The 12,827-nt window shown below is 43.0% G+C and overlaps 1 protein-coding gene across 1 annotated transcript in view; it reads right to left on the bottom strand.

Annotated features, from left to right (window-relative positions):
• Positions 1–305: 305 nt before the first annotated feature.
• The window catches only part of CARMIL2 (capping protein regulator and myosin 1 linker 2), a 54,482-nt gene continuing 41,960 nt past the window's right edge, over positions 306–12,827 (bottom strand). The window contains exons 28-36 of the mRNA XM_089540800.1: positions 10,982–11,085; positions 9,599–10,004; positions 8,284–8,403; positions 7,014–7,050; positions 5,287–5,366; positions 4,369–4,717; positions 4,017–4,124; positions 3,139–3,243; positions 306–2,834 (exon numbers count right to left, since the gene is read on the bottom strand). Coding sequence (XP_089396926.1) covers positions 2,671–2,834; positions 3,139–3,243; positions 4,017–4,124; positions 4,369–4,717; positions 5,287–5,366; positions 7,014–7,050; positions 8,284–8,403; positions 9,599–10,004; positions 10,982–11,085 — 1,473 coding nt within the window. The 3' untranslated portion in view covers positions 306–2,670. The remainder of the gene's footprint in view (positions 2,835–3,138; positions 3,244–4,016; positions 4,125–4,368; positions 4,718–5,286; positions 5,367–7,013; positions 7,051–8,283; positions 8,404–9,598; positions 10,005–10,981; positions 11,086–12,827) is intronic.

The raw sequence follows: 12,827 nt of genomic DNA, 5'->3' as shown, positions 1-12,827 counted from the left end.
CATGCTGGCTGCATGACTATGGAGTCATCTTTGACAATGCTGACTCTCTTGGTTTAGTAACAGAAATGACCCGCTACTGTCAGACACAACTTGACAACCTTGTCAAAGGGGAAACCTTTACCTCTATAATTGTTATACAAGGAACTAACCCCTAACTCCTTGCGCCATGCTCTCTCCTGCCCCAAAGGAGCAAAGGGCAAGCATATCCTAGCTGCAAGTGGTCACAGATCATATCTGCTGTTAAGCATATGTCAGGATACCAAAATATCAAAGATTCAACAAGACTATAGCAAAATCATCTGTTGGATAGCTTGTACCTTTAATTGTTTTGATCATTTCCCTGTTGCATTTAATTACAAAATACTTCATATAGCTTACATGCTTGATAAAATGCTTTGGAGACCAAACAAATTAGAAAAACAACATAGCTATCATAGAAAATATACCTTTGTGCCCTTTCCATAGCTGAGCACAGAAAATGAAACATGGTTCAGAAGTTGAAAGAAGAAAACATTTATGTGACCCTTTGCTTTTTTAAAAAAAGGTAATGACTTAAAGTAAAGAAGATCAGCAATTTGTGCTAGGATATTTCTTAAATACACATGCAATAATAACCTGGTAATGGATGGCAGATACCCAAGAACAATACATAGAGCTGGGTTCCCTCTGGGTCTGAATGTTTATCAAGGTCAATAGGAGTTTGAGTTTGGCAGTTGTATTCTTATGCCCGATTACTCTTGATCTGTGCAGAAATACGTTTGGGGATGTGTGGAGCTCCATTACTGATAATACGAAAGGGTGCTGTGAGAGATTCCTGCAACTACTGTTCAGGCTGCAGCTGTATCCCCTATTTGGGGAGGGGAGAGGGGCTGTGATCCAAGGTTTCCCTGAATTTCAGTAACTGTAGTTAACTGAAAGAGAGCCAGCGTTGTGTAGTCGCTTGAGTGCTGGGCTATAACTCTGGCAACCAGGATTTGTTTCCCTGCTTGGCCATGAACCCCACTGGGTGACCTTAGGCAAGTCACATACTCTCAGCGTCAGGGGAAGGCAATGGCAAACTCCCTCTGAACAAATCTTGCCAAGAAAACCTCATGACAGGATCGCCATAAGTCGGAAATGACTTGAAGGCACACAACAACAACAGACAAAGTTAATTGAAGCCACTTGTATTATGAATTTCCTACAGCCAAAGCACTTTGCTGCAGGAAATGGAAATGAAAGCGTACGTAGATTGTCTTGTGTGATAGCTGCATTTCTTTTTGGAGTGTGGACACACAGTAGAGCTGCACTCAGTGGCCTTGATCAGCTGTAGAGTCTCAGTGCTGCAAAATGTGTATTCACCCTTTCTTGAACACAAGTGCTTTGTATGTAGGAAACATAGTGCTTTTAAGTGACCTATGCTGTGAATCCTAATGATCACCTACATCCTTCTTAAAGCAAATGCACCGGAGCAAATGGTTAATTTAAGATAACGTTTTAAAAAGTGAGATTTTAACCTGTTTTTATATAATATTTTATGTAAGTGTATTATTGATTGTATATTGTTTTGTAATTTGATGAAATGCTGTAAACCGCTTTGATCTTTTTTGGAAAAGCGGTATAGAAATAAAGATATTATTATTTATTAGTTATTAGTTATCTGAATGTCCATGATCAATAATCTTACAGTAGATTTGAACAGAAGCACCAAACTTAGCAGGATAGCTCCAGCCCATTCCTTTTGCAGGAACCTGAACATCTCATTCTCCTATCCCTGTATAACAGCAAGGCACTGCTGGATCTTGTAAATATTAGGGAAGCAAAGACAACAGTCCTAGTACCACAGTAAATGAGAAGAGAACAATTCTGCTGATTTGAATTATCCTCATTTAATTGTGGAACGGAGGGGCTAGGACTTCATTAATAGTTTTTAACTCAGGGAAAGTGGCCACACACACACTCTGCTCCTGCCTCACTCATGCCAAACGCCTCTTCGGTATTGGTGGATAGTTGCCTAAAATGTCGCTTTTGTTCCTATTAAGCTATGAAGGGATGTGGCCAAAAGAAGTCGGGCCATAGGAACAGAGACGATGAAGGCTGAGAGAAGGAGTAAGATTGTCAATGTGAGAGAGGCCACTTGGCTTTTGTGGCTCAGCTGCAAGCCTGTATTTAGCTTTTTCACCCAACCATACCATTGACCAAGCACCATCCTCCATTACGATGCAAGGCAGACAAGTTCAGTGTATGTAAGTTACCCCCTCCCCTCCCAACCCTTCTGCTGGTGGTTCTCAGTTTCTGGCACTATACATTTTCACATCTATACCAGCTACCAGCTGTACAACGGCAGCCGGAAATAGCCAGTTTCCTGCACACTCAGTTTTTGGCTTCTTTCACCTGAACCATTAGAACACTGGCCACTTACATGGGAGTATACAAGGGTGAAAGATGAAAAGGGGACAACCCAGAAGACGTGCAGGAGTTTAGACGTCACCAATCCTCGCTGGAAATACCAGTCTTGCCAACCAAAGAGCCATGGTAGGGGCCTGGCATCTGCTTGGCCCTGGGCTGAATTGCTTGCACTCTTCCTTTGCTGCTTCTTTGCTGCTCTAGGCTTTGCTGCTTCAAGTCATAAGCCTTCATTCTGCGCTCGTGTGTTGGAGCTGCCATCGTGTTGAAGCACCAGCTACAGACTCAGTGCTCATGTGTAGATGACTTAGAGAGTGGCACAGCAGTTCTTTGGTCTAGAGCTATATTTTCTGTGTTCTCTAGAATCTGTTCCAGAGCTAGTTCCAACTCTTCCATTTCCGCTCTTGGCTTTGATTCTGTGGCTACCATCCTTTCTTGGGATGGCTTGCCTGTAAAAAAAGACCCCACAAACATCTTGTCAGCATTGTATTAACAGTGGTCTGGTCGGCAGACCTTACATTAGATCACAGTACTGGAAAGGAGCTAGATTTAAGGAAATCTGCAGAGTATTTTATATTTAACCTTGCACCAGTAGTCTTTAATATGCTTAAAATAAGTGTATTAATAGGGGCAAGGATGTCGTTGAATTATTGATTGTACTAGTTCTGTCTCAACCAACACAGTAGTGAGAATAGTAGACTTTAATTAGCTTAGTATGTATGCAAAGATTATATAGATTTTTGCCATCCTTACGTGGGGAATCAGTTGGTGCAGATGTTTCAGGTTCCAACAGTGACTTGGGTTTAATCTTCCACTTCAAGATAGGCGAGCGCTGCAAACAAAGTGGGATTTTTGCATCTGCAGAGATTGATGAGAGGTAAACATGTTAACAAAACTCAGAAGGAAGCAGGGTTCTGTTGAGACAGAAAATGAGGATGGCAGTTCTGTAAATGCCATTGCTACACTGTCTGAATAATGTTTAAAAAACACTATACAATGAGCTTTAGCAGACACCGTTTGGCTCTAAGGTTCTTGGCAACAGGCTGTCCCATTCCTAAGCTTGGGAGAGCTGGACTAAGGTGTATGTATGTGTGTGTGTTTTTGTTGTTGCTAGCTGCCCTCTAAGCATGCTTCACTGTCCAGTGTGTGTATATGCTTTCAAGTCACCTACTGCCTTCATAGGGTTTTCTTAGATAAGGAATATTCAGAAATGGTTTTGCCAGTTCTTTCCTCTGAAAGAAGGGGCTTAACAGTACCTGGTATTTGAGAGCCAAAAAGGTATAGTAGTTTGAGCACTGGCCTATGACTCTGGAGACCAGGGTATGAATCCCTGCTTAGCCATAGAAACCCACCGAGTGATCTTGGGCAAGTCACATTCTCTCAGCTTCAGAGTCAGGCAATGGAAAATCCTCTCTGATTAAAACTTGCCAAAAAAAAAAAAAACCCTATGATAGGGTTACCATAAGTTGGAAACAACTTGATATTGTCAATCTCAATTTCCTATTGGGTCCAACCAAACTTGCCAGTGATAAGGGATTGTGGAAGATGTAGTTCTGAAGGGACACAGGTTTCCCCACCCTGATCTAGACCATCACCTACTCCTTGGTCTTTTTTTCTCAGCCTTTACTTACGGTGCAGCTCTGCCGCACAGGCCTGATCCCTGAGCTGTTCTTCATGAACAGACATGGCCCTCCGGCTTGCTACAGGCTTCAGACGAGGTTTGGGTTTGAGCTGATTGTCTGAAAAGAAGGGAATAGAATTTCATAGTATTGAAGCAGGCCTTGGCAAATTGAGAGCAGTTCTGGGGGTAGTAATGCAAGTAATTGGGCTTTGTTAATGAGTTAGGATCTGAGAGAGAATTTGCTGCTCCATGCATTGACCTCTGTTGACATGAGGAAGGTTTATGGAGAAACATGTAGCAATACGTTTTGGAGCAGAATTTTAGTACTGAGCCCTAGCACCACTAGCTACATATTTACATACCTCCAGCAATCGTGCTTACATCAGCATATGAATGCTGCAGTTCGGGAAGTGAATGTCCTTCTCCAGCATTGCTTGTCCTTCTGTGAGGAAGATGGCCTGCTGTGCCTCTCCCAATCCTGGGCAAACTGCTGCTCCATCTCTCCTTCCCTTTCTGCTCTCTGGGGCTGGCTGGCTCCTGAATGGCACATGCCCTTCTTGGGGAAGAGCTGAGTTCTGAACACTTGCCCTTTAACTCTGCATTCAGTTGCCTCCCAAGAGCTCTCCAGGAAAGCCTTCCCTCAGATGATCCACTACTTGGCTCTGTGCCTGTTCTGCCAACAACATCCAGGGTATTGATTCGCACAGAAGGCTCTACAACAGAGTATTATATATTACTGACCCATATCAAAAGATGGGGCACCATTCCTCCTCCTTACCACAACAACACACTTCTAGGGTGACTGCAACCTCAAAACAGCTTTTTTCTAAACTGAATTCTGCACATTCCTTTTCTGTTATCTATCCTGGAATTGTTTCATTATGTTACATATTCATGGTCATTCTTTTCCTTCCTCTGAGCAGCTGAAAATAGCGTATGTTGTTTTGTCATAGGAAAGGGACAGCCAAACTAAACGTTACTGCAAATGCTAGTCATTATTGGGAGTGCAGCAGGTGGAGAGTGGGAAAGAGACAGAAAAGGGAGGTTTATTCCTTCTTGCCCTGCTATGATCTTAAATAAAATTGCTGATTTGGGGTTGCTTTTTGCATTGGGAGGAAATTCCCTTAGTGGCCCACTAGTTTGGACCTAAGTTTGATGAGTAGGTTGCAATGGCAGGTCTGTAAACAACTAAAGTGAGACTTGGCCCCGAAAAGTGGCAAGAATGGGAGGAAAACAGTATTTAAAGCACTCAGATACAGAAACTCCCCAGTCTGAAAAACACTCCTACCTGTGGACATGGAGTGTGTGCGAGATTTCAAGGAGCAAGAAGGAGACTCTGCAGAACTGTCCACGATATCCCCTAGAAATCAAACAGCAAGATTGAGGAAGCAGGCCCAATACAGTCAGGAGTGGATCTTGGGCACATTTAAATAGTGTGTCTGTATCATGCAAAAAACATTATACACAGATCTTACTAGATGGTTGTACTATTTCAGAACTCATATTAGGAGTTCATGTGCCATAGAAAACTAGTATGACAGGCAGATGGCTAATCTTGAACTCTTCTCATTTTCAACAGGCAAGGAATATTTGTATATGGCGGATAGCTAACCTGCTCAGTGGCTGATGCAAGAATTGCAGAGTATAAGTTTACTAACACATAAATTCCTTCCTAGGGGCTGCTACCTGAATTCAAAAGTAGTACAGTATGAATAACTTGACTACTTCAATGAGAACTGGGCTTTCTTGACAGTCCAGTAAACTCATTATGGTAGATTAAGGAAATTGGTTTCCTTCCTATCCTGGTCCAACCTGAGATCTGGGAACCATACTATGTATCTCATGAGTCCTAAATTTTGGCTGTGGATACTTCAGATGGCTGTAAGTAAGTAGGTTTCCTCTGGAGTACTTATTCAAGTTGCAAGAAAACAGCTTGAGGCCCATACACGAGCTGATATGTGAGAGGATAGAAAGAGGTAGCAAAACCAAAAACAAACACAGCTGTATTGGTAATTTTCTCTTAACAAGAAAAACAACAGATGAGTAGGTGGAGAGACTCCCTGGGCATGAGCTCTGCTGTGAGATTATATCGACTGGGATTTTCCCTTCAGGTCCAGTAGATGTCATCTATTCACAGACATTTCTAAGCAAGGAATGGCCGTCTTCTCCCAGCTCACTTAAATGCTTCCTATCAAGCTGGAACATTCTCTGGACCCTCTTTTCCTATTTCAAAATTACAGATATGCTACGTTACTCAGTTCCATATTTTCAAAGAGGGCTACAAACCTGTGTTCTTCAACTATCTGCAGCTATGAGCCATCTGTGTTGCCCAGAAGCTCATTTATAAAGCCAAGGAGACTTTCTAAGCAAGTATTTTTTAGGTAATACAGTTGGAGAGGTGAATGCTTAGTGCTTGTAATTTTCGGGATTCTAAGACAATGCTCTTGATTTATTCAAGAACCTAGGCATTTGATATAATTTGAACTGTCCTGACACAGGCAAAATCGGAAGGCACCGAAGACTCCTTGCCATGTAGAAACTGCTGAAGCAGTTGGGGTGGGCAAAGTGTAGCTTGCATGCTCCCCAGGGCTGATTTTGTGGTCCCTAGTGCCACTCAGAGGTCCTTTTTTTGCTCCAGAATGCCCCAAATACATTCTAGGTGGTGCGCAGGGCATTTCTACCACATTTGGAGGCCCTCAACCCCAATCCAGGGTCACAAACAATTTTTGGCCCAAATGTTCCAAAACATCCACTGTGGACGTGGTTGTATTTCCACCATATTTTGTGGGGGCCTGGGGCAATTTAGGCCCAGAAAAGGTCATGTTTGAAACCCAAACATGGTGAAACATACCCCCTAGAAGCATTCAGGAACATTAAAAAAAATTTTTTTTTGCAGGAGCTGGTGTGGCCCTCCAAGGTTTCCTGTGGTCCAGTTGCCCATCCTGATATAGTGATTAATACTAAGGAAGAGCCAGGGGAAGGAATAGGCTCAATAATTACTACTCACCATCAGAACCAGCCTTCTTGATCTCTCCATCTTTGCTCTGCAAAAACGTGCAAGGAAAGAAACTGAGTCAAGAATCTGCAAAACACCCTGAGTAGGGTACATGAAGACAGGAAAAATACGGAAATCTTATAACCAGGCATCAAATGCAGAGGATCTGGTGGTAAACCAAGAATTTATATGCTCTTTGGACAGGGACTTGTGAATACATGAAGGTATTATGCTCCTGGTAAGCTTTTTCTAGAGATTTCTGCTCTGTCTTGGACAATGCTTCAACCTTACACTTCAATCTCTCGTCTGTGATGAGAGACTAAATTATAGCTTGGAACTGGAGTGGACCTAATGACCATACTACTTGACTTTTTGCCAAAGGAAAGGATGGTCTTTACCAGCCTGTTGGAATGCACACATCTGAAGGGCTCCACTTTGGTGAAGGCAGCTCTACATAGTCACTCCCACAATAGATATGCAAGACCAAAACCACCAGAACCAGCAATAGCCGATTACTTGGAATATGGATTTACTTCAACAAAGGCTCAAGTTTAACACTTTTCACAGTATTTCCATTTTAGCTGCACAGTCCCATACATATTTATGGGACTGACATAAAAGTCAATGAATATTAGTTGTTTTTCAGCTTATGACAATATGGGTGACAATTACAGTTGATTTAAAAAGCAAATCAGGACAGACAAGAAAAGATAAATAATAATAATAAAATTTTTATTTATACCCCGCCCTTCCAAACGATCAGGGCGGCTCACAAGTGCACCAAAGTGCAAACATCAACAAAGTTAAAAACAGCCAAAAGCATAAACATAAAAACAATCCTTAAAAACAATAAAATAAAAAGCCCCCTGGCCCCACCTCACGGCCACGAGAGAGGTGGGAGGCCCATAGGATATTTTAGTCGGGGAATGCCTGATTAAATAGGAAGGTTTTGAGACCCTTCCTAAATTGGGCCAGGGTGGTAGATGAGCGGAGCTCCGTGGGCAGCGTATTCCAAAGGGCTGGGGCAGCTGTGGAAAAAGATCTTCTGACAGTAACAGCCAACCTGGCCCCAGGCACCTTCAGGAGTTGCTGCCCAGATGTTCTGAGGGTGCGAGGCGGAATGTACGGGGAGAGGCGGTCTTTCAATTCAGCACGAGAGGCCAACTGTCAAATCTTATCACAACTCTGCCTTCTCCTTCCTTGGCTATCCCTGTGGGGCAGTGTCTTGGCACAGCGGTAGCTAGCGCTGCAGTACAAGAGGTCCATCATCAGAGTTGCTCACCTGCTTATTTTTGCCTTCAGAGGATAACACCTTGGTGACACCAATCCGCTGCAGCATGACATGGACACGGTGCTCAAAGGAGCCAGGCATCTCACCATCACTTTTCTCAAAAGGTCTCTTCTGTAGAGCAAAGCACATGACAAAACCACTTCAAAAAGATTTCAGTCTGTAATGTCATTCACTCCGTGATTCATCACTGGGACTCACAGCCTGGCTTATACCTCCTAGTATTGCTGTCTTGCTTACCCCCTTCAGCAGGGCTGGCCCAAGACATTGTGCTGTCTGTGAAGAACATGATGGTGACCCATTCCATATGCAAAAACAGCTATCTTGATTCGCAGTCCAGTTTTTCAAAATGGGTCGTGGATGAAGGCAGCAGGCTAACTTACAGGGCCTAGGAGAGGTTGTATGGCACACTACTCTTGACTCCCAAACCTTGCTGTTTACTCCAGCACTTGCTACTTGGAGTGGTACCTGTTGGCTCTCACCACCTGCTACCTGCCTAATGGTAGGAGTAGTCTTATCTTTCCCTACAATATGTGTGCAGATCTTTTCTGAGATCACCTGCTCGGAACACAGCCAGGATAGGCAGGCGAGCTAGCTAGACCTTGTGTCTTCTTTCAAATATTGCTATCTGATCTTCACTCTCACCCAGACAGTTCAAACATTAAGCATACATTGCACCATCCCATTCTACCACTGTTCACCACAGCTCAAATATAACTGATATTTCATCTAGCTCCACAGCAAACATCCACAAGTAGAGACAGAGGTGATGAATGGAATTTCTGCCATTTTGCTGGGATTGATAAGGCAAGGAAAAGAAGATGCATAGTAGCCTTATCATGTTCCTTTCACCATGCAGTGGCTAACAATTTCAGGATATTTGCCTTCAGACAAAGACACAGCTAGAAGCTTGTAGCCATCCAAAGGCATCTTTCAGAGACAGTGAGTCTGGAAGCAGAATCACCAAAACCCACAGGACCAGCTTAAGGCAAACTGTAGTGAATAAAAAGCTATTTGATTTCTGTCACTGAAAGGGGGCCTGGCCAATTCATCCTTACATAAGATTATAATCTTCCCCCTTAAGGCAAAATTGAATGTTCACATCCCTGATTAGACAAAATGGTGTCATCACAGAGCATGGCCCAAATGCAGCAATTTTGTTTAAGCCAAGCAGGTCCACTGTCAAGATCTGGTGAATGCCAGATGAAAAACTCTCCGAGATTTCCATCTGCATGACCCTGAGTCCTATAAATGCAGGAAAACAGGATATAAATCACAAATTGTGAACCACACATGAGGCAGTACATACCTTTTCTTGTCTCACACCAAGTCCCTCTTCATCCTCTCCTGACAGGAGTATCAAGGATTGGGACTTTCCCTCCCTGGAGTATTTTGGCCTGGCCCTGCGAGCACTATCTGGAGTTTGGCTTTGCTCCAAGCAGCCTCTGCTTTCCCCAGCCAGACCTCCTTCCTCAGACTTGCTTAGTCCTTTAGTTGACTCGCTGGCTTTGCTAGGGGTCCTTAAAATGTCACTGAGCATAAGCTTCCTGCCCCTGGCTGCCAAGGGACTGCCCTCAGGCTCTTTCTCTGGCCTGGCACTCCAACTCGACTTTGGCTTCTTGAAGGCAAAGAAGTGTCCTATTTTCTTTTTGAAGGTCCGAGAGCCAGAAGGTGTTGACGTAGCTGCTGCCGGGAGAGTTTCCAATGAAACAGGGCTGCAATAAAGAGAAGAACAGGATTACTTTAAGAGCTTTGTCAAGGCTAAAGCTTTAAGATGGAGTCAGGATGATCAGGATGTCAGTAAATCTGTGCAGGCAGGACATCCTTGGTACAAACATGCCCATAATGTTGTCAGGTAACACATGAATCGTGTTGGTTGCCAGCAAGATCAACCTATTAGAGAACCTGACAAGAGCTTGGGGGATACCAGTTGTGAATGCACCTCAGCATGAAAACCTCAGATCCAAATGACCTTTTGATATGGCGGCCAAAAGGGTATTATCCAGGGGGGCCACTCTGCCTGGGAAAGTGTTGGGCCTTTAGATAGCCTTTGCATTGTCACTATGTGTTCAAAAACGGCTTTTGTATTCATTTTGGAATGGACTGTGGCAAGCAAAATGATCCACAAAATGTTTTTTATCCAATAAATGTGCCTTATGTGAAATGGTTTACAAATGTTACCATATATACTTGACTGTAAGTTGACCTCATGTATAAGTCGAGGGCAGGTTTGGGGACCAAAATTATAGATTTTGATATGACCCGTGGATAAATCAAGGGTAAAACTTAGGGGCATGTAACAAAGGAAGTAAAGATTGAAGCAAAGGAAAACAATGCCAAAGAGCTTACAAAATTTCATCAGGCATAACTTTTGTGATCATGCTAAAGGTTGGATGGATGAGAGAGTAGAGAGGGGTCAGTGCTTTCAGGACAGATTATACTCTTTCCTTTTGCCAGGGGATGTTTCCTTTTCTTAGTAAGAGGTAAAGTACAGATCTTACACTGACCCATGGATAAGTCGACTCAGATTTTTGGGTCAATTTTTTGACTGCAATTTCTAGATTTATTCATGAATATATACAGTAATTAAACCTCAGTCATTTGAAAAGGCTGACAACCCATATTCTAAGAGAAGCAGACAAGGTCCTTCCCCACTACCCTGATAAGACTGAGAGAGAAAGACTTTACTTACAGTAAGGCTTCGTGAATCACCTTCTTTGTGAAGAACTCATCTAGCCCTTCATCCAGCCTAGCAATACTTCTGTCTTCATCGTTCTCACGCACAGGTGGCTGCACCTAGAACCAAGCACCGCAGTCAGAGCAACCGGCAGGCCAAATAAATAAATAAATAAATGGGAGCATTAAATTAGGAAAAAGTCTCCTTCTCCTCTTCCTCCTTTGCTAAACCCACATACTAATTCCTTTCACTGCTATGTCTCGGATACACTATCCGCCATCATGTATTATGTGCACCACATAAACATATTATCATCAGCGATTTTTTTTTTTTTAAAAAAGCATGTGGTTCTGGTCTCCCAAGTACATCCACATAAAGAACAGAAGTACTGCCTGTTCACAATCATCTAGTACACACTGTTTCTGGCAGCAGTCAACCAAATGCCCTCAGAAAGTTCTATAATGGAGAAAGCCATCCTGCTGCTTTCTTTTGGCATCATATAATCAAGGGATATATAACAGGGCAAGTCCTCAGGGGCTGGAATATTTGGATATCTGCTGAAGCCCTCACCTCAGCAGGGTCCCACTTCCCAAAGCACTCTGGCTATATTCATCTTGCTCTGGTTGCATGGCCATTTGTTGTCTCCAAGCAATGAAAACTCCACTTGTTGCATCTGGCTCTCACTGATGCTATAATGGCATGGATTGAGCCCAGGAGAGAGAAGGCAACCAAAGGGGTGATGACTATGGCAACACTGGTGTGCATGTCTGGGTTCACTTTGTGATGAGATCTTTTAGGACATCTTGTTCAAGGAATTCCAGAAGAAAATTGTCATGTGCTTTATAGACTGTAGCAAAGCCTTTGATTGCATACATCATGAAAAGCTATGGAATGCTCTTAAGGACATGGGAGTGCCACCACATTTGATAGTCCTGATGAAGAATCTGTACTTAAAACAAGAGGCTAATGTTAGAACATAACATGCAGAAACAGAATGGTTCCCAATTGGCAAAAGGGCCAGGCAAGGTTGCATTCCATCACCCCATCTGTGATAGAAATGTCATACAAAGAGCAGGCTTGGACTCAAAGAAGGAAGATTGAAGGTAAGAGGAAGGAACATCAACAATCTAAGATATGTGGATGACACCATACTACTAGCAATAATCTTCACAGAATTTGGAAAAAATTACTAAGGAAGGTCAAGGAAGAAAGTGCAAAAGCAGGCTTACTGCTGAACATAAAGAAAACAAGAATAATGGCTACAGAGGATCTACTTAAAACCAGCCTAGATAGTGAGAAAATCGAAATAGTTAAAAAGACTTTCTATACCTAGGATCAAACATTGATTGGAACAGAGACTACAGACAAGAAATAAGTAGACTGGGAATGGGAAGGGCAATCGAGAAGGAATTAGACAAGATTATAAAGTGTAAAGATATACAACTGAACACTGAAGTTAGAACTGTCCAATCCATTGTATTCCCCATCGCCATGTGTGGATGTGAGAGTTGGACAGTGAAGAAAGAAGAAAAATAAAACTCATTTGAAATGTGGCACTGAAGGAGAGCACTGCAGATGCCATGGATGGCCACAAAGACAAACAAATGGGCCACAGAACACATCAAACCTGAACTCTCCCTGGAAGCAAAGATGAAAGTGAGGCTGTTGTAATTTGGCTCCATCATGAGAAGGCACAACTCTCTGCTAGGAAAGGCAGAGAGAAGCAGAAAGAGAGGAAGACCACATGCCAGATAGTTAAACTTATTCAGAAGGCAACTGGTCTGAGCCTGCAAGACCTAAGCAAAGTGGTTGAGGATAGGGAAACTTGGAGATGTTTCATTCACAGGGAGGCAAAATGGAT

The sequence above is a fragment of the Sceloporus occidentalis genome, unplaced genomic scaffold (genome assembly GCF_023333645.1).
Source record: "Sceloporus occidentalis isolate IW3139 unplaced genomic scaffold, rSceOcc1.0.p SCAF_10, whole genome shotgun sequence".
NCBI lineage: Eukaryota > Metazoa > Chordata > Lepidosauria > Squamata > Phrynosomatidae > Sceloporus > Sceloporus occidentalis.
This window is presented reverse-complemented; position numbering and strand designations above follow the sequence as displayed.